Source organism: Schistocerca gregaria, chromosome 3 (assembly GCF_023897955.1).
Source record: "Schistocerca gregaria isolate iqSchGreg1 chromosome 3, iqSchGreg1.2, whole genome shotgun sequence".
In the NCBI taxonomy this organism is placed as follows: Eukaryota; Metazoa; Arthropoda; class Insecta; order Orthoptera; family Acrididae; genus Schistocerca; species Schistocerca gregaria.
This window is the reverse complement of record NC_064922.1, coordinates 354,540,860-354,568,041: the sequence shown is the minus strand read 5'-3', so window position 1 is coordinate 354,568,041 and position 27,182 is coordinate 354,540,860. Positions and strand designations below refer to the sequence as shown.

The window sequence follows — 27,182 nt, the reverse complement described above, 5'->3', positions numbered from 1 at the left end:
AATACTTCGCACGATATTTCAACTGGGCACCTGCTAGTGATCTTCAGGTGAGCCGTGGCAGACTGGCGAAACGCCCTCCGTTGTAGCGAACTCTAACTATTCTGCGGCTGCGTTGAAAACTTGATAGATGAACCACACTGCCCGCCGGCAGCGCCCTCGCTGGTGGAATAGCGGAACTCAGTCGCCCTCTGTGTTGCTGTGCGCTGCATATTAGTTACCCCAATAAACGATAGAGTGCTTTTCAACAAGAAAAACTCAAGACTGTCTCTAAGAGGAGGAAATTTTTAGGTGCGATTCAGGAACTATACAGCGAGGTGACAAGTCGTGGGATAGCGATATCCACAAATACAGATGGCGGTAGTATCGCGTATACAAGGTATAACAGGACAGTACATTGGCGAGGCCATCATTTTACAGTCTGCGCTGAGATGTCGGAGCGAGAGGATGTCCGTACAGCGAAGGGTGTGGCGGATCGCCGTCCGGCAGAGCTTGCTTTGCCGGCGGCCCCATCCGGCCCCCCACCTAAGACGACCCAGGCATCGTCATCGGACACGACTATGGATTTCGAGTCGGCTGCACTGCAAGTACCGCTGCCCGAATCAGACGACGAGACGGCGACACGACATGAAGCGTCCACCTCCACCAGGACGACGAAAAGAAGGGCGACCACCTCCACAGGAACTACTCGAGCCCCTCTTAAGGGAAAGAAGGCAAAACCGGCGGATGTCGTCGTCGATGAGGAAAGTTTTCAACTCGTCAAACGGCCGGCCAGGAAGGCTCAACTGTCATCTGCACCGCCGGTTCCGACGACAAACAGTTATGATGAGCTCGCTGAGGGTGTGGAGTTACCTACTCAGAAGAGTGAACCAAGGCCGCCGCCTATTGTGGTCCAACATACTGAAGACTACGACGGCCTCTACAGGATGATGCTTCGTCTTGTTGGCCAAGACAACGTTGTCATCAAGCCTGCTGGCACCAACCTGTACAAGGTCACACTGAAAACAGCTGATGACTACAGAAAGGTTACGGCTGCGTTCGGAGAACAGGAAAAGCCGTTCTACATTTATCCGTTGGCAACGGACAAGACGCTAAAGATCGTCTTTCGAGGGCTCCCTCGAAACTACAGCCTGGATCACATCCGGCAGCAACTGGAGGATATGGGCTATGGATTTGGACTCAGGTCGATAACCCGCCTACCGTCTCGCCGAACCAGAAAGGAGACGCCGCTGGTCCTAGTGGTCACTTGTGATATCCCACACAACCGTGGGCTGTGGCAGGTCGCGAAGATAGCGGCGACACCAGTCACTACAGAAAAACAGGGGAGAACCTCAGTGCTACAACTGCCAAATGGTTGGGCATGTAGCACGGTTCTGCACGCTACCCCCACGCTGTGTTAAGTGTGCAGGGGAGCACGCTAGTCGTGACTGCACACGGCAGCGGACAGATGGACCGCCCAAATGCGCTGGATGTGGGGGAGAACATGTTGCCTCTTACCGCGGCTGTTCCAGCTTCCAACGGGCTGCGGCACGGAGCCGTGGCCAGCGCCCTGGCTCAATAAAGCGGCCTGCACCAGTCAGACCTGGAGTCAGTTTTCCTGCTGCTGTTTCCCCTGGCTCCTCTCCGCAGGCCCCCGTACCTGCGACGGCGCCAGCCACTGTTGCAACAGCTGCAGACAACAAGAAGGCCCGCCGTCCACAAGGCACAGCGTGACCACCAGCACTGCGTCCTGATCAGCAACAGAGTGAAGACCAGGGACAACACGACCGCTCCCAACAGGGACGCCAGGCTGTCGTCGTGGAAACCCCAGCTCAACACCCACACGCTGCATCTGCACCCTCCCAGGCGGCCGATTCCAGCATGGAACAAATGAAGCTCCTCCTGCAAGAACTTCGGGAGCTTCTCAGGGATATCCCGCGGCAACTCATCGCCGCTGTTAGTGCAGCCGTTCAGGCAATCACCACCGGACCACTGAAGACCCAGCATGGCCCTTAGCCAACGAGGAGTCACTGTATGCGTGTGGAATGCCCAGGGCATCCGCACCCAAGATGGCGAATTTCGTCAGATGCTGCGAGATGAAGCCGTTGACATTTGCCTCGTCTCGGAGACTTTTCTCAAGCCTGGAGTTCACGTCCGAGCAGCGAACTACGTGTGCTATCGGACTGACAGACCAACTCATGGCGGTGGTACTGCGGTCTACGTCCGGACTTCACTGGCGCACCATCAGATTCAGCTTCCGCCACTACAAGCGATGGAGGCAACTGCTGTAGCTGTTGACACCTCACATGGGCGCATCACGTTTGTGGCTGTCTACCGTCCACCTGGCAGGCAGTTACTCCAACAGGACGTTGAAGCGCTGCTGACATTACCTGGAAAGGTCTTTGCCGGCGGTGATTTTAATGCAAAACATACTGAATGGCATTCTCGTCTTACCAACATCCACGGACGAAAACTTCTCCGAGTCGCACAGCGGTGGAACGCCATCATCCTCGGACCTCATGATCCCACCCACTTTCCTAACAATGGTGGACTTCCAGACGTGCTTGACATTGCGGTGGCCAAGGGGGTGCCCTATGTTATATCTGCCAGCACTCGCAACGCCTTATCCTCGGACCATGTTCCAGTTATCTTTGACATCGATGTCGATGCTCAGCCAGTGTCGCGGAGAGGAATCCAGACCAGGAACACCAACTGGATCCGATACCAGGAGCTGATCGCTGAGGGCCTCCGAGATGCACCAGATGCTGCTGAGGTTGGAGTTGATGGCTATGCCCGATTCCTTCAAGACTGTGCTATACAGGCGGTGCACCGGGCCACACCGCGGCCGCGATCTGAACCACCTGACCGATCACGGCAACTGCCACCACATCTAATGGAGGCGATAACCGCCAAAAATCGCCTATTCCGTGAATGGCAGCTGACACGAAACGCAGCAACGAAGAGGGCACTAAACCGGATGAGGAGAGAGATAAAGGTTGCCGTTGCAAATCACCGCCATCAGGAATGGTCCAACCGCCTGGCCACTCTTCGGGTTGATGATGGTACTGCTTGGAAAGCCACGCAGTTCTTCCTCCGCCGACGACAGAGGATACCGCCGCTACAAGTCGGTCAAAACATCGCCAGCAGCCCAGCGGACAAAGCCAACGCCATCGCTGATGTTTTTGAACGAAATTTCCAGCCCATCATGGACCCCATGGATCCGGATCACATTCGACTGGTTACACAACGTCTTCCGGTATTCCTCAATGCACCTGTGGGCGACGATCACATCGAAGAGGTGGATGCTGATGAAGTCTCCGTAGAACTTCGGCGACTCAACAAGCGCAAGGCGGGAGGCCCTGACCAGCTCACAAATGAAATGCTGCGACAGATGCCACCAGCAGCCATAGAACACCTGGCTCGACTTTTCAACAACATTCTCCGCACTGGACACTATCCTCAAGCATGGAAACATGCGGAGGTAGTGCCCATCCAGAAGCCTGGGAAGGACCCTCGTTTACCAAGTAGCTACAGGCCTATCAGCTTACTACCAGCGGTCAGCAAGGTCTTTGAAAGACTTTATCTCAGACGCTTACTACGTCACATTCAGGAAGAACGTCTACTGCCGGACGAACAATGTGGTTTTCGCCCTGGTCATGCAACAACGCACCAACTGCTTCGACTAGTCGAAGAGGCCCTTGATGCCATCGAACGACGGGAGTTTTTCGGGGCCATCTTCCTGGATGTCTCACGGGCGTTCGATTCTGTATGGCATGAGGGGCTCCTTTTCAATCTTCTGGACCTCGGTGTGCCCCTGCCGCATGTCCGCCTCCTACAATCTTACCTCGCCAACAGAAGCTTCCATGTCCGCACGGAGGACTTGTCGACGCGCCGTCTGGTCAGGGCTGGAGTTCCCCAAGGCTCCGTCCTCGGCCCCATACTCTACATCCTGTATACTGCAGACATGCCGCGGATGGACAGGGTCCATCTTGCCCTCTACGCAGATGATACAGCGATGTACGCAAGGAGCATGAATGCAGCTCTACTCCAACGACGCATGCAAGCAGCAGCTGACACACTTAGTCAGTGGGCCAGGAGGTGGCGCCTCAGCTTCAATGGGGCTAAGACGCAAGCCCTCCTCATCACGAAGAAACATATTCCAGCTGCTCTACCGCAGATCACCATTAGGGGAACCGCCGTACCTTGGGGCACTACAGCAAAGTACCTGGGTGTAGCGCTGGATAGAGGGCTCACTTGGAGACAACACATCGATGATATAGTCAGAAAGGTCAGGGGTAGAATGACACAGCTCTACCCCTTCCTCAATCCATCAACTGCACTCCCACCTGACCTGGGTGTTGCGATGTATCTGACTCTAATCCGTCCACTCATCGACTACGCCGCTGTGGTTTGGGGCAACGCCGCAGCGAGCCATGTCGGAAGACTACAACGACTCCAAAACCGGATCCTACGGCTGGCGTTGCACCTCCCTCGGGACTTCCTGTCGGACGACCTTCACCGAGTCTCGAACATTCCAACTGTTAGAGAGAGGTTTCGCCAGGCTGCACGACTCTTCTACGAGAAGACCATGCAGTCAACAAATCCGCTCCTCCGAGCCCTAGGCCACCGTGTGCAGCGTCTCAACGCCACCAGATGGCCACACCTGCTTCGCGACCAATAAGTTGCAAGCACGCCAGGAACGCCGTCCCAGCAGACTGAAAGGACATAAACACAACGAAAGGACAACCGACACACACCGCCAGCTTGGAGGAATAGCCAACCAGCTTAGACTCCACCGAACAACAGAGACCAATCTGTCTCTGTCAGGCTGAAGCAAAAGAGGCCATCATTTGTACTCAGGTGAGTCATGTGAAATGGTTTACGACGTGATTATGGTCGCACGACGGGAATTAACAGACTATGAACGCGGAATGGGAGTTGGAGCTAGACATATATGAGACATTCAGCTTCAGAAATCGTTGGGGAATTCAATATTCCGTGATCCACAGTATCAAGAGTGTGCCGAGAATATCAAATTTCAGGCATTACCTCTCCCCACGGATAATTGGCCAACGGCTTTCACTTGACGACTGAGAGGTGTGGCGTTAGCTTGTAGTTGTGAGCGCTAAGAGACAAGCAACACTGTGTGAAATAACCGCAAAAATCAATGTGGGACGTACGACAAACGTATCCTCTAGGACAGTGCGACGAAATGTGGCGATCATAGGCTATGGCAGCACTAATCAAGTTACACCACATTAGAGACTTAGGTAGTGTAATATTTTCACAGATAAGTAACTATACAACTGTACACTGTGCTAACCTCTTCATTTCAGAGTAGCACATCCTATACCACAGTTCATCAATGAGAAATCGGGTGGAAACTTTCTCATGTCAGCACGTTGTAGGTGTCGCCACCGGTGCCAACCTTGTGTGAATGCTCTGAAAAGCTAATCATTTGCATATCACTGCATTTTCTTCCTGTCGGTTAAATTTCGCGTCTGTAGCACGTCATCTTCGTGGTGTAGCAAATTTTAATGGCCAGTAGTGTAGTTTCCTTTATGATGGGATGTGCGCTACTCATGATCACATTAATCGTCACCAATGAACTCTTCGTCGATGGTCTGTTGATGGGAGGAGAAAGTGATGGATTTGATGCGCGTGATAAGGGAATCGGCGGGTTGCCTCTCTACGGAGAGGCAGACGCGGGTAAACGCGGCCCAGAACGGGCGTCTCGGCCGCACTCCTATTCTATTCATAGTCTTGCAGCGGCGCCGCTATACTTAGGAAGGGGTGAGGGCTCGGTCGCCACCCACCGTGCCTGCTGATCGTCACCTGCGTGTCAACTTAATTCTCCTCGCTCACTGATCGTGTATCGACCTTATGTCTAGTCTTTTGACCATTGCTGTCTACCATAACGGGAACCGATCGACGCGGGTCTGTAACTGGCAGTACCTCAGTGGGATGTCCTGCTGGTCTGTTGCTGGAACCACCCTTCAAGTGGTTTTCGAACCAGCCTCCGTATTTGAGGTCACAAACACCGACCTGTGCGATGGTGCATGACTCAGAGGTGGCCTGTTCGATTCCTGATGGTGGAGGAAGAGTACGTGGCTGCTAAGCGAGAAAAGGTGGTGGCGTAAACTTTCTGACCATCAGACTCTCCGCCCGCGCTGGATTAGCCGAGCGGTCTAAGCGCTGCATTCATAAACTGTGCGGCTGATCCCGGTGGAGGTTCGAGTCCTCACTCGGGCATGGCTGTGTGTCTTTGTCCTTAGGATAATTTAGGTTAAATAGTGTGTAAGCTTAGAGACTGATGACCTTAGCAGTTAAGTCCCATAAGATTTCACACACATTTGAACGTTTTTGAAGAAATCATAACAACATTTGTAGTAACTAGCAATGACAGGCCATGGTAAAGAATATTTTCATGGAAATAGTTATTTATAAAAATTACGTGTTTACTTAGTAAGCTGATGCGTTTTCTTGGTGAGAGGATAGAGGCGATTTTCGTACTAGTCTCCTGCACAAAGTGACTTACTGACTTGCTCTTAAGTTGGTATCCAGTTTCGCTGCTGCAACCGTGTTTAATTATTGAGGCTGATCTGAGAAATGTTAGAGTATGCATCGTTAAAGAGCAAGATCACCTAGCTAGCTCGATTCAAATCGCAGAAAACGTACAGTCTTGCTTCAATGAACAGCACTGTGCAAAATTGAGTCTGTATAACATGTTGGTGAGATCTCATTGTATAAACTCAGCTGTGTTTTGGGAAAAGAAGCAAATTTTAACACGGAAACAAGAGAAATTTAGGATTTACTCAAAATTCGGCACTCATGACGCTTCTCTGAAATTTACATGTGTGTGTGAAATATTATGGGACTTAACTGCTAAGGTCATGGAGTCCCTAAGCTTACACACTACTTAACCTAAATTATCCTAATGACAAACACACACATCCATGCCTGAGGGAGGATTCGAACCTCCGCCGGGACCAGCCGTACATACTGCAGCGCCTAAACCGCTCGGCTAATCCCGCGCGGCTCTGAAATTTACAAAAAATGGCTCTGAGCACTATGGGACTTAACATCTGAGGTCATCAGTCCCCTAGAACTTAGAACTACTTAAACCTAACTAACCTAAGGACATCACACACATCCATGCCCGAGACAGGATTCGAACCTGCGACCGTAGCGGTCGCGTGGTTCTAGACTGAAGCGCCTAGAATAGCTCGGCCACTCCGGCCGGCGGAAATTTACAAGTCAGGCGAATATAAATTGCTAGTTTTGTTGCACTTTCAGACACTAACCAAAGCAGAATGATTACTCGGAAATTGTAACGTAAAAAAAAAAAAAAAAATCACTTTTGCGTGACCTTTACCTTTATACGTGAACATTACATTCCCGTGCTCATCATTTTGTTAACGGTCATGATATTTGCATTAAGTAAGAATATTTGCATTTAAGTAAGACGCTGCAATGAGAAATAGGGGTTGGTATGACTTTGCATTTGGTATGTTGCATAATATGTTTCTGGTATGAAATTTAGCTAACACATGGAATTTTTCTTCAGACTTTGTCATCAATCTCGAGAAAATTGATCTTACCTAGCACATTGATTTGCGGCTGCGGGCGCATATGATAAAGCCAGAATGAAATATCCACAACGTTCCTCATACCTCGGAAAGGGTTTGAGAGATCGAAACGAGATTTTGGTGAATGACTGCACACAAAGAGGAGAGTATTTAGCAATATTGTTATTATGCGAAACTTCATGATCAACCACGTTATTCCACTAACTACAGATTTTTTTGATGAAAGGATATGAAGGCCCATTAATAGGTGGTGAAACAAGAAATGCTGTGTGTTTTCGAACAACAGAAGTGAAGAATGGCTCTGAGCGCTATGGGACTTAGAACTACTTAAACCTGACTAACCTAAGGATCCCACACCATCCATGCCCGAGGCAGGATTCGAACCTGCGACCGTAGCAGTCGCGCGGTTCCAGACTGTAGCGCCTAGAACCGCTCGGTCACACCGGCCGGCCATAAGTGAAGACACTACACTTATTTTTTGTACCGAGGATGTGCTTTTTCATAAGTTGTTGACCTTACTTGTTCTGAGTTCTTCACTTAATACACTGTCCGCACCCGGTAGCTGAATGGTCAGCGGGACGTATTGCTAATCCTCTGCGCCCGGGTTCGATTACCGGCTGGGTCGGGGAATTTTCTCCGCCCAGGTACTGGGCGTTGTGCTGTCATCATCATCCTATAATCCTCATCGACTGAGGGTCACCGAAGTGGCGTCAGATTGAAAGACCGGCACCCGGCGAACGGTCTGCCCGACGGGGGTCCTTAGCTATGCGATTAAATAAAATAAATTTAATACAAAATTGTTCTGGCTTTCGTGGCCAGTTGTTGACAAACTGCCTATTTGCATCTGCCTCGGGTTCTTCGGCCGACGTTCGTCTGATGATTTTACTGACGTTTCGCCAGCACGAGTGGCTGGCATTGCCAAAGCTTCACCACCGGCAATGGAAGGTATGTCAAAGTTAATACACTTAATAAACCACTGTTTCAGAATTCTCACGCAATTGGGTCTTCACAACATGTAAGTGAGATCTCATTGTACAAACTCAGCTGTGTTTTGGCAAAAGAAGCAAATTTTAACACGGCAATAAGAGAATGTAGGATTTACTCAAAATTCGCCACTCATGACTCTTCTCTAAAATTTACAAGTCAGGCGAAAATAAATTGCTAGTTCTGTTGCATTTTCAGACACTAACCAAAGCAGAGGTGATAGATGTTTTCGAATGATCACTGTCCAAGTTTGGGTGTGGAGACGCTCTGCTTAACATTTACGAAAAGTATGAGCCTATGCCTCAATTTAGAACGGTGCGTCCCCTCCAAAGCTCGCCATTTGCCTTACAGCGCGCTCACGGACTGTCCGCAACCCCTAACGCACGCGTGCTCTGCCGACCGCACATCTACCGGCCACGTTATGCCGTGCGCACTCTACAACGCTGCTCTGCGCTTGCAAGCCTCGGGGACCTCCGATTCGGAGACGATATTGGACGGTGGCCAAGGCGAAGTATGAGCGCGATGGTGCTGGCGTGTAATAACACGGCACAGGAGCGGCGGTCGTCCCCCTGGTGGCTCTCCAGCAGCTGTCAGTGGCGAGGGCAGGGAGCAGGAAGCCGGCAGCGGGTGGGGTCTCTATCTGGCCGTAGGAGCTGCGGCTATCGCGCCACGTCGCCGGCAGTGTCCATTAGCGCGGCCCGGCCGCCCAGATAACCCGCTCCTCGCCTCTCGGGAGCCTAGCCTAGGCTCCACACGGCCTCTCAGCGGCACCACTTGTTCTGAGGGTCCGGGCAGCTGCCGTGATCAACAAAACAAGCCGACGTCCTCTACCGGAACGATGAAACGTCTGCTTATAACATATCAGCTCTGGCCGCGCCTGTGTGCCTTTCCTACGCCAACAGTGTATGCCATGGCCTCACACTTATTAAAATATTCCACGCTATTAAGCCGTGACCAAATTAATTTCTTGGAGAAATCCAACGTTTTGACCCTATCTATAGAAGACATCAAGGAAGGGGTGTTGTAATTAGTTCCCGGCCGTGGTGGCCGAACGGATCTAGGCGCTCAGTTCGGAACCGCGCTACTGCTACGGTCGCAGGCGAATCCTGTCTCGGGCATGGTGTGTGTGATGTCCTTAGGTTAGTTAGGTTTAAGTAGTTCTAAGTTCTAGGGGACTGATGACCACAGCTGTTAAGTCCCATAGTGGTCAGAGCCATTTGACCATTATTATTTATTTTTTTTTGTAATTAGTTGGTTGGTTACATGTACCGTAGATCACTGGAAATGATGTGAAACGACTGGGTTTGCAGGATGTGTATACATGATTAATGTTGACAGTAGTGAACTTATTTTTTTAGTTCTAATTATGCAATTGGTACTAGAGGGAGCTGTAGAGGGGAAAATAAACATACGGGAATATAGAGATTGGAATACATTCAGCAAATAATTGAGGACGCAGATTTCAAGTGCTACTGCCAGATAAATAGGTTGGCACAGGAGAGGAATTCGTGGCGGGCTGCATCAAACCAATCAGAATGCCGATGACAAAAAATAAATAAATAAATAAAAACCATACGTTCACACTTACAATTAAAATTAAGGCTAATAGTTTTAAATGAAGCTCAGTACACACTCGAGCACAGTTTGCATGTAATTTATATTACGATGTGCGAACAGTGACAGATTCGTGGTTTTATTATCTGATGTGATTTTTTTATATTCACTCAATATGATGCTGTAATTGCCTTTAAGAATATGTTGAGTTGTTAAAGAATTTTATCAGTGTCTGGGCGCGGTAGTATGACGTTCTTTCAAAAACGTACGAGCTGTGTGACCTCAAATGGCTCTGAGCACTATGGGACTTAACATCAGAGGTCATCAGTCCCCTAGAACTTAGAACTACTTAAACCTAACTAACCTAAGGACACCACACACATCCATGCCCGAGGACTGTAGCGCCTAGAGCCCCTCGGCCACCACGGCCGGAGTGACATTTCACCTCTTGGAAATATACTGGAACGTTTTTGCTTCTATTAGCCTATCGTTTCAGCCGTGTCGGTTTTGGCTTTTAATTACGACACACCCTGTACATGTGCAGAATTGTCAGCAGCATCTCGCAGCGTGCAGCACACTGTAGCTTGTGTCCCGCCTTGTTGCAGGGTGTTGGTCGGCGCACCCAAGGCGGACACGTCGCAGTTCCAGCTCGGTGTGACGGAGGGAGGCGCCGTCTTCCGCTGCGACGTTCGCTCCGACGGCTACTGCCAGCCACTGCCCTTCGACAGGCACGGTACGTACTCTTCACCTACCAGCCCCTCTACTTCGCGTCTGCCTGTATCGACCAGCATCCCTGTTCGTGATCGCCACCTAACGGTACAAATTATTCTGGGCGTGGAGTCTGGTATCAGACCGTCCACAGAATCGTCATTGCACCGCAGATTGGATGCTGAAGGATAAAGACTAAAAGATCAGATTAGATGTACCTTTTTCCGCAGATCCACAATGATGAGAACCTCAAGGATATAGAACATGCCATAAAACAAGAACGCATATCACATACTGTAAGTTACCTACGTTTTTTATAAAAATTTGAAATACATGTCAATCTGTATCCTGAAACATACCTTGAAAAATGATAAAGTTGAGACCAAAGAAACTATATTATAACATTATCTGACTACAATTTTACAAGGAGTAGAACGTTACGAAGGATAAGTACCAGTTACTGTGCGTAACGAAATAATAGCTGGCATAAATGAACATTTGAATACTAATTTGTAATAAGTTCATAATCTGGTACCATTAATGTGTAAGTAAGCAAATTTGGTGGCATGTGAGGTGCAGTGAGCATACATGGCTCGACATATTAATGTAATCTTTTCAGTTAATAAATCTGAAGTCCAAAGACACGTAGCAGTCACATCGTACTAAAAGTGATGTACCACGCGTTTTCTCTCCATCTCCAGATGTTCACTTATCTTCTAGCCTAAAAAGCATGGAAAGAAATGGCCGAAGGGTACAGCTGACTGCAGTTTTAGGATACGTGTCTACTGACTGTAGCAGTGGTTCACGAAGATATGAGTCCCTGCAGAAGGCAGAAAGTCTGTCATGTTACATGTGGTAACTCGATGAAGGTTACTAAGTACACACACTATCGTGAAAATAAAAGATTCAGTAAACAGTGACACTGGATTATGAATAAACCGCATAAATTTCGATTCAAGTGATTAATATTTCATCTAAAGAACAACTATGGCTACAATAAACCGCGAAATCGGTTGTGCTTCGAACATACATTGTAATGCATCAAAACAAAAAGAAAGAATTTAAGAACAAGAATTCAATATGCGTTAGAAATTACATCTACATCTACATCCATACTCCGCAAGCCACCTGAAGGTGTGTGGCGGAGGGTACCTAGAGTACTTCTATCGGTTTTCCCTTCTATTCCAGTCTCGTATTGTTCGTGGGAAGAAGGATTGTCGGTATGCGTCTGTGTGGGCTCTAATCTCTCTGATTTTATCCTCATGGTCTCTTCGCGTGATATACGTAGGAGGGAGCAATATACTGCTTAACTCTTCGGTGAAGGTATGTTCTCGAAACTTCAACAAAAGCCCGTACCGAGCTACTGAGCGTCTCTCCTGCAGAGTCGTCCACTGGAGTTTATCTATCAACTCCGTAACGGAATCGCGATTACTGAATGATACTGTAACGAAGCGCGCTGCTCTCCGTTGGATATTCTCTATCTCTTCTATCAACCCTATCTGGTACGGATCCCACACTTCTGAGCAGTATACAAGCAGTGGGCGAAGAAGCGTACTGTAACCTACTTCCTTTGTTTCCGGATTGCATTTAATTAGGATTCTTCCAATGAACCTCAGTCTGGCATCTGCTTTACCACGGATCAACTTTATATGATCATTCCATTTTAAATCACTCCTAATGCGTTCTCCCAGATCATTTATGGAATTAACTGCTTCCAGTTGCTGACCTGCTATTTTGTAGCTAAACGGTAAGGGATCTATCTTTCTATGTGTTCGCAGCACATTACACTTGTCTACATTGAGATTGAATTGCCATTCCCTGCACCATGCGTCAATTCGCTGCAGAACCTCCTGCATTTCAGTACAATTTTCCATTGTTACAACCTCTCGATATACCACAGCATCATCCGCAAAAAGCCTCAGTGAACTTCCGATGTTATCCACAAGGTCATTTATGTAAATTGTGAATGGCAATGGTCCTACGACACTCTCCTGCGGCACACCTGAAATCATTCTTACTTCGGAAGACGTCTCTCCATTGAGAATGACATGCTGCGTTGTGTTATCTAGGAACTCTTCAATCCAATCACATAATAGGTCTGATAGTCCATATGCTCTTACTTTGTTAATTAAACGACTGTGGGGAACTGTATCGAACGCCTTGCGGAAGTCAAGAAACACGGCCTCTACCTGGGAACCCGTGTCTATGGCCCTCTGAGTATCTGGACGAATAGCGCGAGCTGGGTTTACACGACCGTCTTTTCCGAAACCCATGCTGATTTCTACAGAGTAGATTTCTAGTCTCCAGAAAAGTAATTATACGTGTTCCAAAATTCTACAACAGATCGACGTTAGAGATATAGGTCTATAGTGGTTGAAAACATCTTATTAGAGGAAGTTCCGATGATTTCAGCGGTCCCAAGATTTAGATGAATTAATGAAAACCCGTTGATGCACCACGCCTCAAAAACTGACCACCTCACCGAACCACGAACGTCAAGTTTGTACATAGGCGAATGCACGTGACAGACAAAGAAATACTGCAAGTTCTGTTACGCGAAGCTACGTGAAGCGGGGCAGAATCTCGAAAAACATCTGTAACACGAAATGTAAGAATGATCAACAGAAAGTGACTTTAATTCGAATCAGTACATTACTCTATCATGACAGCGCCACTCCAACTAAAGCATTCCTATAGGAAAGTCAGACAAGAACGGACAAGACTCGCTTTGTACAATTTAAAAGACCAGTTCCCAGCGAAACACGCTGTTCGCTCGCTGTCTATTGGCTAGCGCTGCTGCTCGACAAAGTGTTTCATTTCAGATATCCCTTCATCAAAGACTGTGATACCTTCAGTGGTCGGTTGCTGGGTACATAAACAACTTCGTGATATTTCTGAGATCTAGAACACGCAGAAGAAAAATATGTTTCTGAAAGCTGTGATTGCGACAGGCAGTCTACAGCATTAAAAAAAATACATAAGAGGTGCTAGTATCGCTACCACAGATCCTAAGAGAAATGAAGCTAATGGCTGTGGAGTGAGTGATACCATCTGAAACATAATCCGGTTTCAAAAAACCATGAAAATGTACAATGCTCTGAGGAGCCTAAGACAGCTCTTAGTTTACTGTCGCAGCATGTCATCAAATAGAAAGTTAGTTTATCTTAGTTATTTACAATTACCGCATTATTGAGCTATAGATGTGCAGAAGTCAGATTGTATTCCAGTAGTACGTCAGTCAGTTTTACATCGGTGGAGTAAAAGGAGATGGCACAAATGATTTTTAAGCTTATCTTAAACTGAACTATATTACCCTTTAAACGTTTTGTGATTACTACCTATTTATTGAAAATGTGTGTTCCGGAACAATGGACATTACTTGAAACCTTTATCTACAGGGTCATTAAATGAATGTCCCATTTATCCATTTTGACAATATCAGCTCTAAGCACTGTATAGTTTGGTTGAAAGTCACAAAGAGTTACTCATACAATTACAGATAAGTAAACGTGTGAATACTGTTTTGTTGGTTACCTGCTTTGCAGCTCCACATATGCCACATACACAAAATGATGACTTCTGAGAGTTAAGCTCTTTGTCAGCTATTATTCGCTAAGAGTGAATCTTTAATTTCAGTTCATCGTACGTTTCCTTGAAAGCTTGTCTTGATAAAGTCATCTGCCAATGTCATCTGTCAATTCGAAATGATCGTGTGTCGGGCGAGGGGGTGAGGGGTGGGGGGTGGGGGGGTGGGGGAGTGGGGGGGGGGGGGCGAAGTACGAAACGACCAAACAAAAGTGTCTGAAGAGGAAGTTGACCTTGTCACAGCACTACCTTGAATTCTTAAGAAGTCTGCACCCAATGAAAGTCTTGAACTACAATTGCCAAAGACGACTGCATGTAAGGTTTACACATGCGTCCATATTACTTACAGTTGCCTTCGAGTCAGATGACTATGATGTATGCTATAAATTTGCAATTGAAGTGTTGCCGATGGAATGGTGTTCAATGTATAATGTTCGTATCTGGGGTTCAGAACATACTCATCAACCTGTACGATATCAAAGAGATTCCCAATAATTAAACAATTTTTTACGCTATTTCCCGATGCCAAGTGTGCAGACCACTTTTTTTTTTTCGCTGAAGGTTTATTTGAATATGTTTCAAGAATGACTCTTTTTCAATTAGAAGGTGAACCTGAAAACTTTATTTCGCAGAAAGATGGAGCCTGTCACCATTGGCATCTCTTTGTACGTGACTGGTTGAACGTCGAAGTCGATGACCGTTGGATTGGTCGTAATGGTCAATGGGACAGAGCTCTTTTCCGCTGGCCTGGACGCTTCCTTTGAGGCTTCATAAAATATCGTGTCTACGTCCCACCACTACCTAATGATTTGCCAGAGTCAAGACACAGAACTGAAGATGCTATTTCTTTCTTTACTCCGGACTTGTTGATCAAAGTATGATAAGAATTTCACTTTAGGTTGGATGTATGCCATGTAAGTAAAGGTGCACATATCGAAAATTTACAAGAAAAATTGGATTAGTAAATGTTCATTAATGGCTGAATGGTTAACCGGAAAGCGACCTGCAAACAGAAATTGGGGCATCCAATGTGGAACTCTGCAGTCTACTGTAAGTTCCGTGTGCCACGAAATTTTGCTGGTTTGTTACCCAGGTTAATTAAAATTGGGAAAATTTAATACAAGAACTGAATTAATCACCGAATTGGTAAGTTCCAAAACAACAGATGGAATGAGCATATAGGAACAATGTAAGTACACATGATAAATGAAATAATTCAAAGGAAGCAGAAGCTTAATCCTCAAGAAAAAAAGATAATCTGACAAAAATCAGGAAATATAAGGCCTCCCTTTCGGACTTCAGGAACGCTAAATTGGATGTGTTAAAATAATCTTACGAACAGGGAGGTGTCTGTCTGAGCAAGAGTTCAAAATGATTCAAATGGCTCTGAGCACTATGGGACTTAACATCTGTGGTCATCAGTCCCCTATAACTGAGAACTACTTAAACCTAACTAACCTAAGGACATCACACATCCATGCACTTCGAAACTGCGACCGTAGTGGTCACGCGGTTCCAGACTGAAGCGCCTAGAACCGCTCGGTCACACCGGACGGCGAGAAACAGTCGTTACAGTTGTAACACAGTGTACCGAAGTAAAAAATCATATTAAAATTAACAAAGTAATTTCAAACTACGAAATTGTCATTGCCTGTTATTGAATTTTTTTAACGCACTTACACTATTATTATACAATACTAAGTGCTGAGATCTATTGCGGTGATAAATAAAATCTTAGGCGCGCGTCGGTAAAGTTCACACAGTTATATACGATGCCCACACAACAGAAATAAAAAGAATTTTGCCCTTCACAACAGTAAGTCAAAAGTTCAGAGTTTCATCCCTAGCGCTACGTTGAATTATTGTGAATAAGAATACTATGAAACACTTTCCGACAAAGAAAGTTATCTGCACCATCTTCCACATGCAACTAAGGTACACTAGCGTCAAACACCCTGAAATACCATGAATATTCTACAACAAGGCAAAAATACTAAGACTCGTGAAGACTTCAAGAACACATATGTGAATGTATAGACACAAAGAGCAATTAAATATAACGCGGAATTAAGTGTGAAATTTCTAGAAGATGGTACTGAAGTTACGCACAGTGAAATCACTACAGTGTGGTATGAGCAAAGCTACACAATCTTAAGTCTGACACAAAATGAATCGCAGAATAAATGAAACACAATCCATTTAAAAGAGGAATCAAACAATTGATGTTTAAACCTGTGCTGGAGTAACGAACTTCCTACATCATGTGTTCTGGTTACACAGAGCAAGGACTGGAAGAACTTACTACCTACAGAAAAACACGGATACTCGTGACCACTCTCTGAAAAATAGAAGAATTCGATTACCGAACTTGAAACTGACCTAGCGTATATCAGTTGGAATAGCTACATATCATCACACATTAACACTCACCAGTGTTAAGTCGCTCTTAAAGGCTACCGTCTTCACTCAACAGAGGTTCAGTCCGCAGTGGCGAGAGCACGCTTGCCTTATAACGAACTTCCCCCCCCCCCCCCCCCCCCCTCCCGGGCAGCGGGATGAGACCAGAGAGGTCCTTTCCGCCACCCACTTATCAATTGTCGAATGACTACCGAAAAGGTACAAATCCCGTTGTCTCCACTGAGAAAGATACGTTGGTTACACTATTACTACCACGGCAGACAGCCAATGCTGTACCGCTACCACATAAAAGATAAATACAACATACACACTCACTTATTTATACCGAGGATAAATAGAGAAAGGAAATTTGGAAGCCCAAAATGTAGGTGGTATACAAAGGACGGAGTGTATACTGGGAAACACCGATAACGGTGCTCTGTACCACTGAATTGTAACATCTAAATCACAGTGACTGGGTGCGAACAGCACGAAATAGAAGTTCAATAATACGAAACGGATCCGACAGAGACGTTATCACTTAGACATTCTTTTGTGGACACCCTGTAGATTATTCTTATTTCTGGATTTCATTGTATGAAATGAGCTGTTGCTTTCAAAAATCGATGTATCATACGAGGGTAGGAACTGTAACAGTGGCAACTATTTATTTACAGCTCGTACAAAATAGATACATGTTTCAAAGTTTTACTGACCTCTAAAGTAGTCACCAACATTGTGTATAACCCATTTACAGCTACGTGGAAGTCTTAGGATACTCTTAACAGTGCCAGTTGTGTTGACAGTTCGAGTGGCGCGGTCTATTGTCCGACGAATTTGTAGCAGTTCTGAAGCTAATGCCGCGAAGTGTTTCCTTCAGTTTGGAAATCGAGTTGAACTAAATGGTTCAAATGGCAAAGTAAGGTATTGATATATTGGGAAACAATAGTAGTTATTTCACATTTCCGTGGAAAGTCCTTTTTAGGCCGTTGTCGAGTTTACATTACAAATAATTCGTATTACACTCATTTATATCTGCAAAACCGTAGATTGGCTTGATGAAGTACCACAAAAAATATTCGCTTATATTGCGGATATATGGGATGAAACTCAGCGAATATGCTACCATTTTTCTTTTTATGTGCCCATATCTGACAAGATACATATTGTTTAGCGCTTCAGCAGTACTGCGATATGCACCTTCGAAGTGAAATTATTACCACGTTGTAATTCTAAGAATTTAATGCTATCAACCTCTTCTTCCTAGCTTAGAGATGACTTGGAAATAAAATGAGGATCAATCTAATTTCGAGCTAGGATATCTCTACATCGCTTTTTAAAGTAGCTCGTGTAATGTGTGATTGGGCCAAATGCATACACTTGAAATTGGTTCGTCAAAAAATTCTTTGCAAAATGTTCGGATGTGTGAAGTTCTAAGGGACCTAACTACTGAGGTCATCGATCACTAGACTTACACACTGCTTAAACTAACTGAAACTAACTTATGCTAAGAACAATACACATACCCATTCCTGAGGGAGGACTCGAACCTCCGGTGGGAGGGGCCACGCAGTCCGTGACACGACGCCTGAGACCGCACGGCCACCCCGCGCGGCAAAAATTTTCGCTTCTGGACCGTTAATCATTAAGGAAGTTCAAGAGGATATAGGTTTTGATAGACGTGAAGAGATGAAGAGACTGACACAGGATACACTAGCGTGGCAAGCTGCACCGCACCTGTCTTCGGAATGCAGACGTCGACAACAACCATGTTAGCTGTAAAAGGGGATTTTGCGTATCACTCATAATCTCAAATTGGGGGCTGGATGTACTATTCGTAAGAATGTCGGAAAAGTTGTACGAAATGTCTTCAAAAGGTAACGGAAATTTTGTAATTTGGCGAGTTGTATTAGTCAGACTCTCGCGATTTGCTCGTTAGTGTGTTAGTAAACACGTTAAAAAAATATCGGTACAATGTTAGCCATGTCGAACATTTATTCTGTTGTCAGCTGCCAGAAAGGTCACGTATGTTTCGATGTTATCGGCGATTATTTAATTTGTATTAAAATACACTCCTGGAAATGGAAAAAAGAACACATTGACACCGGTGTGTCAGACCCACCATACTTGCTCCGGACACTGCGAGAGGGCTGTACAAGCAATGATCACACGCACGGCACAGCGGACACACCAGGAACCTCGGTGTTGGCCGTCGAATGGCGCTAGCTGCGCAGCATTTGTGCACCGCCGCCGTCAGTGTCAGCCAGTTTGCCGTGGCATACGGAGCTCCATCGCAGTCTTTAACACTGGTAGCATGCCGCGACAGCGTGGACGTGAACCGTATGTGCAGTTGACGGACTTTGAGCGAGGGTGTATAGTGGGCATGCGGGAGGCCGGGGGGACGTACCGCCGAATTGCTCAACACGTGGGGCGTGAGGTCTCCACAATACATCGATGTTGTCGCCAGTGGTCGGCGGAAGGTGCACGTGCCCGTCGACCTGGGACCGGACAGCAGCGACGCACGGATGCACGCCAAGACCGTAGGATCCTACGCAGTGCCGTAGGGGACCGCACCGCCACTTCCCAGCAAATTAGGGACACTGTTGCTCCTGGGGTATCGGCGAGGACCATTCGCAACCGTCTCCATGGAGCTGGGCTAGGGTCCCGCACACCGTTAGGCCGTCTTCCGCTCACGCCCCAATATCGTGCAGCCCGCCTCCAGTGGTGTCGCGACAGGCGTGAATGGAGGGACGAATGGAGACGTGTCGTCTTCAGCGATGAGAGTCGCTTCTGCCTTGGTGCCAATGATGGTCGTATGCGTGTTTGGCGCCGTGCAGGTGAGCGCCATAATCAGGACTGCATACGACCGAGGCACACAGGGCCAACACCCGGCATCATGGTGTGGGGAGCGATCTCCTACACTGGCCGTACACCTCTGGTGATCGTCGAGGGGACACTGAATAGTGCACGATACATCCAAACCGTCATCGAACCCATCGTTCTACCATTCCTAGACCGGCAAGGGAACTTGCTGTTCCAACAGGACAATGCACGTCCGCATGTATCCCGTGCCACCCAACGTGCTCTAGAAGGTGTAAGTCAACTACCCTGGCCAGCAAGATCTCCGGATGTGTCCCCCATTGAGCATGTTTGGGACTGGATGAAGCGTCGTCTCACGCGGTCTGCATGTCCGGCACGAACGCTGGTCCAACTGAGGCGCCAGGTGGAAATGGCATGGCAAGCCGTTCCACAGGACTACATCCAGCATCTCTACGATCATCTCCATGGGAGAATAGCAGGCTGCATTGCTGCGAAAGGTGGATATACACTGTACTAGTGCCGACATTGTGCATGCTCTGTTGCTGTGTCTATGTGCCTGTGGTTCTGTCAGTGTGATCATGTGATGTATCTGACCCCAGGAATGTGTCAATAAAGTTTCCCCTTCCTGGGACAATGAATTCACGGTGTTCTTATTTCAATTTCCAGGAGTGTATTTTGTAGTATTTGTATCTAATATTGCTATAAGAATGGGATAAAGTGTGGCAAAGTTTTAGAAATGTTGAATATTGCTTTTGGTGAGTTTGCTATGAGTAAAAGAAGTGATTAGGAGTCTCTAAGAAGAACTGAAGACGCTGAAGTTGGCGGGCACCTTAGACATCCCAGGACATCATCGACGGAAGTCGTGGAAAAGGAAATAAAGAAATGATTATAAACGACTGACGAATCATAATCAGAGAGCCGGCCGCGGTGGCGATCGGTTCTAGGCGCTTCAGTCCGGAACCACGCAGCTGCTACGGTCGAAGGTTCGAATCCTGCCTCGGGCATGGATGTGTGTGATGTCCTTAGGTTAGTTAGGTATAGGTAGTTCTATGTCTATGGGACTAATGACGTCAGATGTTAAGTCCCATAGTGCTTAGAGCCATTTGAACCATAATCAGAGAAGTCGCTGATGATGTTGGCATATTAACTGGTTCAAGTCATGAAATATTTTCATGTGTCTTTGATAAAAACGTGTGTCAACAAAATTTGTCCAAAAATTGTTGAGTTTCAAGCAAACACAGCGGCGATTGCAGGTTGTTAAAGAGCAGGCCAGGTGTAGAACTATAAATAAAATCTTAAAGAACAAGACGAGAAAGAACACCAAATTATTTAAAACACAATGTCTGAGCATGTCTTATTCTATGGCAGTGAATCTTGTATTTTTAAAAAAAAGGAAGACAAAAATGGCGTACAATCGGCTGAAATGAGATTTTTAAGATCTGTCGAAGGTTGGTAAGTGAACCATCTTACAAGAAATGAGAATATGCAAGAAGAATTAGAAATATTCAACTTAAACAACAAAGTGGGAGAATATAAAAAGAAATGGAGGCGAAATCTTAAACGTGTAGAAGGAGACGTAATTCCAGTCACTGTGTTTAAGTTAACTCCGTGAAGCAACCCGACACAAATTGTACGGATTTATGCCACAATAAAGATTAATGCCATTTCCCCCTCAAATATACTCAGACTTCGTTAGCTGTTTGTGAATTCTTGACCAATATTGTAATGTTGCCCCAGCCTCCATATTCGCCCATATGACTTTTTCGTACTCTCAGAAATAAGTTAAAGTTTTAAGGGCAGTTGCTGAGAGAGCTGAACGCTATTCCAGAAGAGTACCAGAAGTATTCCGGGGATTGGGAACAGAACTGGTGTACGTGCGTAATACCTAATGGGAACTGTTTTTATGGGGCTAACATTGATTTAGATTAGTAAATAATATTATTTCCAAACAAGAAACCTGTTTCTTTAAAGCGCCTCGTATTAAAAGAGGACTCGTTCGAAAAATAAGTGCATTTTAACCTAAAACGTAGAACATAGAACATCGTACAGCCATGCTGAGAAATGTTTCACAAGGGCCAATATTTATGGCCGAAGGTGGTGGGTGTGCATTTCCGGGCTGGGCTGCCGGCGCACGGCGGTTGCACTGACAGGCGGCCCGGACCCGGCACGGAGATGGACGCGGCGGTCGTGACCGGCTGCGGCTGCCGTATCGGCCCCTCTGCATCTGCCAGCCCGCCACACCACGGGTCACCGCGCCGCCTCGCAAGACCAGCTGTGGCCGCAGCCGCAGCCGCGGGCGCTGCCGTAGCCGCGCTCCGCTTCCGTCGAGTTACTCGACGCGCCGCGCTCCCTGCCGGTTCGTTATGGGGAATAGCTGCTACGTGGATCTCACCTTCTTCCGTCAATTTGTTTATTTTCACCTAGCGTCGGAAGCAGAACGGTAACTACTACTTTACAGGAGAAACCTCGCAGCACCCTCCCTCCCCCCTGCAGATTTGGTGGTAAAATGCCCAAGAGGACAGCCCGTCAAAAACTTAACACATATCAAACATGAAAACAGGAAGAAGATGTATTGAATTGTGAAAAAAATAAGTAAATAGTAATCGTGAACGATCTTACATCAAGATGTGCCACAACTAGCAAATTTCAAGAATCAAGGCGTCGTGTTCGTGTGGCCACGGTGTAGGTATGCAAAGCCGGAGATTCGTGTTCAAATCTCCCTTATGCGCGATTTTTTTTCCACAAAATTATGAATTTTCCTTCCGGTCATTGACGTCTCTGTTCTCTTCGCAATTGTTATACTGTACATTGGTTATAGAAATTGAGTCATGTGGTAAGAATATACCGAGTGATTATAATTAAACTTTCCCCGTTTAACACGTCGGGGCAACGGCCTTGCCACAGTGGATACACCGGTTCCCGTCAGATCACCGAAGTTAAGCGCTGTCGGGCGTAGCAGGCACTTGGATGGGTGACCATCCAGGCCGCCATGCACTGTTGCCATTTTTCGGGGTGCACTCAGCCTCGTGATGCCAGTAGAGAAGCTTCATGACCGAACAGTCATAACGACTGGGAGAGCGGTGTGCTGACCATACGCCCCTCCAATACACATCCTCATCTGAGGATGACACGGCGGTCGGATGGCCCCGATGGGCCACTCGTGACCTGAAGACGGGGTGCTTTTTTTGTTTAACACGTTATAACACGGAAACTAATTACCGTACGAGTACCAACCTTGCTAACATTAATTTCTAGGACATGAGGAACAGAAATAATCCAGAGTCAGTTCAATTGAAATACTTGTAATATGCTGCTACGGTACATCATACCATTATATACCGGTACCATTACTGCTACAGAAGGGGCTCAGTATGATGCCCACCACTGCCCAAAAGAATCTGAAAGCGCAGGATTGCATTCTGCACAGCGGAACGAAGCATGTTGGTAGATATGATTGCTACCTCTCTTGATATGCTGCGCTTCGGATCAGCACATGTGTGAATGTTCCCCTGGTAAACGCTGTCCTGGTAGCCCCACAACCAGAAATCACAGGGAGTGAGATCAGGTGATCGTGCCGGCCAAGCGTTAGGAAACGACTCACTGATAGATTGTTTCCAAATGTGTTTTGGAGAAGCAGGTGAACTTCATGAGCGATATGCGGTGGTGCCCAATCTTGCATGAGTTCAATGCGTCTCTCCCATGTAGGGCGGAAATGACATTCTGCCGAAGCATATCGCAGTGACACTGGTCAGTCACACTGTATGGCTTTGGTCCTTGAGTGCCAATCGCTTCCAAAATGAATGGGTCAATGATGAACCTAGCTTGAAGCCACACCTTCCGGTGACACATTCACCACACAAAGGAACTCTATTCACACTGATTGGAGGTGAAGATTGCCACACTCGGCAATTCTGTGTGTTCACTTCATCCGTCCGAGAAAAATGCGCTTCGTCTGTCCATAGGATGGTGCAGGAAAAGCCATCATCAACTTCAATCATTGCGAGAAAGTGGAGAGCGAAGCCAACACGTCGTTATGCGTCCTGTGCTGGATCTTGTACGGATAGCATTTGAGAACGGTTCGAAGCACCTTCCATACAGTGGACCACGGTATATTCAACAGTAGTGGCACAGCGCACGCACTGTCTGAGGATCGGGAATTGTGGGCAGCGTTGTCTGCCACAGCAACAGTGATTTCATCAATCGTCTGTGGTCCAACCGGAGTGACGCCCATTTCTCCAGTTGATTCGAACTTCTTCATCGTGCAGGTAGAGAAAGAGGACCCTCCCGTAATTCTTTTAGCCCGCGATATTCTGGAAGTGCAGCGACAGCGTTGCTGTTGTTTTGATAATAGAGCTCCACCAGTAACGCCCTGCTCCTTTTTTCCAGGCTCCTGTCGTCGCGTCAACAAGTGCACTGCAACTGTTCAGGTGTGTGAGACTATTAATAACGGTGGCAGACCACGGCACCTGGTGGCCATAGTTGGAACTGGACGGTGGCGCTTTGACGCATAGAAATCATGCACCCCATACTCTGGATATTAGTGCTGCCACGTTTCGTACTCGTACGGTAATTACACTCCTGGAAATTGAAATAAGAACACCGTGAATTCATTGTCCCAGGACGGGGAAACTTTATTGACACATTCCTGGGGTCAGATACATCACATGGTCACACTGACAGAACCACAGGCACATAGACGTAGGCAACAGAGCATGCACAATGTCGGCACTAGTACAGTGTATATCCACCTTTCGCAGCAATGCAGGCTGCTGTTCTCCCATGGAGACGATCGTAGAGATGCTGGATGTAGTCCTGTGGAGCGGCTTGCCATGCCATTTCCACCTGGCGCCTCAGTTGGACCAGCGTTCGTGCCGGACATGCAGACCGCGTGAGACGACGCTTCATCCAGTCCCAAACATGCTCAATGGGGGACACATCCGGAGATCTTGCTGGCCAGGGTAGTTGACTTACACCTTCTAGAGCACGTTGGGTGGCACGGGATACATGCGGACGTGCATTGTCCTGTTGGAACAGCAAGTTCCCTTGCCGGTCTAGGAATGGTAGGACGATGGGTTCGATGACGGTTTGGATGTACCGTGCACTATTCAGTGTCCCCTCGACGATCACCAGAGGTGTACGGCCAGGGTAGGAGATCGCTCCCCACACCATGATGCCGGGTGTTGGCCCTGTGTGCCTCGGTCGTATGCAGTCCTGATTGTGGCGCTTTCCTGCACGGCGCCAAACACGCATACGACCATCATTGGCACCAAGGCAGAAGCGACTCTCATCGCTGAAGACGACACGTCTCCATTCGTCCCTCCATTCACGCCTGTCGCGACACCACTGGAGGCGGGCTGTACGATGTTGGGGCGTGAGCGGAAGACGGCCTAACGGTGTGCGGGACCGAAGCCCAGCTTCATGGAGACGGTTGCGAATGGTCCTCGCCGATACCCCAGGAGCAACAGTGTCCCTAATTTGCTGGGAAGTGGCGGTGCGGTCCCCTACGGCACTGCGTAGGATCCTACGGTCTTGGCGTGCATCCGTGCGTCGCTGCTGTCCGGTCCCAGGTCGACGGGCACGTGCACCTTCCGCCGACCACTGGCGACAACATCGATGTACTGTGGAGACCTCACGCCCCACGTGTTGAGCAATTCGGCGGTACGTCCCCCCGGCCTCCTGCATGCCCACTATACGCCCTCCCTCAAAGTCCGTCAACTGCACATACGGTTCACGTCCACGCTGTCGCGGCATGCTACCATGTTAAAGACTGCGATGGAGCTCCGTATGCCACGGCAAACTGGCTGACACTAACGGCGGCGGTGCACAAATGCTGCGCAGCTAGCGCCATTTGACGGCCAACACCGCGGTTCCTGGTGTGTCCGCTGTGCCGTGCGTGTGATCATTGCTTGTACAGCCCTCTCGCAGTGTCCGGAGCAAGTATGGTGGGTCTGACACACCGGTGTCAATGTGTTCTTTTTTCCATTTCCAGGAGTGTAGTTTCCTTGTTATAACGTGTTAAATAGGGAAAGTTCTATTATAATCACCCGGTATTACCATTTCAAGTGAATGTGATCAATGGTGAGCCCTGGCGAGATGGGACATGGAAATCTCACAGAAATGAAAACAACAAATGATTGGGTATGAACTATGTTACAACAAAGGAATTCAAGAGCCAAAACTTCCAAATAGGGGATCCCTTCCTTACGCCTAGCTGTTGAAAATGGACCTTATGCCACGACACAGACACGTCAATGATCGGACGGACATATCATAATTTTGTGCACAAAAAAATGGAACATGTGGCTGATTTACACAGGGATCTCCCCCTTAGCTGTCTGAGACCATGACCACGTAACCATGAAGGTGGCTCAGTGTTGTACTTCTTGAGCATGGACCGTTCACTGTTTCGATTTTGCTTCTTTTTTCAGTACATCCTTTTCCTTTTTTCCTGCTTGATCCGTGCTCAGTTAACGACAGGTTACCCATTGGCCCTTCTCACCATCACTGGGGTGTGATGGTGAGTTCCGCTTATCAGAAACTTTTCCCATGAAACGCAAAGGCCTAGGTTCGAGTACCGGTCCGGCTGTCAGGAGGTTTCAAATACATACACACTGCACTGCAGAGTAAAATTTCATTTTGGAAATGATCCCCTTGGCTGGGGTAAAGCCAAGTCTTTGCAGTGTCCTTTCTCTCGGAAGTGCTAGCCCGTATGGCAGCCAGGATAATGTAAGTAGGCTGGTTAGGTTTTCTTATATTGGTAACGCCACGTAGCGCTCTGTATGAAAATCACTGGCTGTGCCGTGTGCAGTCTGTGACTGGTTTGCATTGTTGTCTGCCATTGTAGTGTTGGGCAGCGGCAGCTGGATGCTAACAGCGCGTAGCGTTGCGCAGTTGGAGGTGAGCCGCCAACAGTGGTGGATGTGGGGAGAGAGATGGCGGAGTTTTGAAATTTGTGAGACTGGATGTCATGAACTGCTATACGTATTATGACTTTTGATGATATTAAGGTAAAGACATTGTTTGTTCTCTATTAAAATCTTTCATTTGCTAACTATCCCTATCAGTAGTTAGTGCTTTCCGTAGTTTGAATCTTTTATTTAGCTGGCAGTAGTGGCGCTCGTTGTATTGCAGTATTTCGAGTAACAAAGATTTTTGTGAGGTAAGCGATTTGTGAAACGTATATGTTAATGTTAGTCAGGGCCATTCTTTTTTAGGGATTTTTGAAAGTCAGATTGCTTTGCGCTAAAATATATTGTGTGTCAGTTTAAGCACAGTCTTGTACAATTTTTCCAAGGGGACGTTTCAATAACTTCATAGAAGTTAGGAAGGTAGGACATGACATAAATCCTTAAGTACTGGGTAGGAGACGTGCTTGGGTAACTCACCCGGTAGAGCACTTGCGCGCGAAAGACAAAGCTCCCACCTTCGATTCCCGGTCGGGTATATAGTTGTAATCGCCAGGAAGTAGCATTAGTCCGTATTTAGCGTCGTTATCAGGCCTGGTAGGGTGTGCAAGAGGCGTGACGAGCATCAGATGTTAAGTGATCAATGGGAAGAACACTGAGGATG

General features: G+C 47.2%; 1 protein-coding gene and 1 pseudogene across 2 annotated transcripts in view; both read left to right on the top strand.

Moving 5' to 3' along the window:
• The window catches only part of LOC126354819 (integrin alpha-PS2-like), a 721,457-nt gene that overhangs the window by 246,803 nt on the left and 447,472 nt on the right, over nt 1–27,182 (top strand). For both annotated transcript variants that reach the window (XM_050004760.1, XM_050004759.1), the window contains exon 2: nt 10,709–10,836. In XM_050004760.1, coding sequence (XP_049860717.1) covers nt 10,709–10,836 — 128 coding nt within the window. The remainder of the gene's footprint in view (nt 1–10,708; nt 10,837–27,182) is intronic.
• LOC126356656 (5S ribosomal RNA) lies at nt 22,499–22,616 on the top strand (annotated as a pseudogene).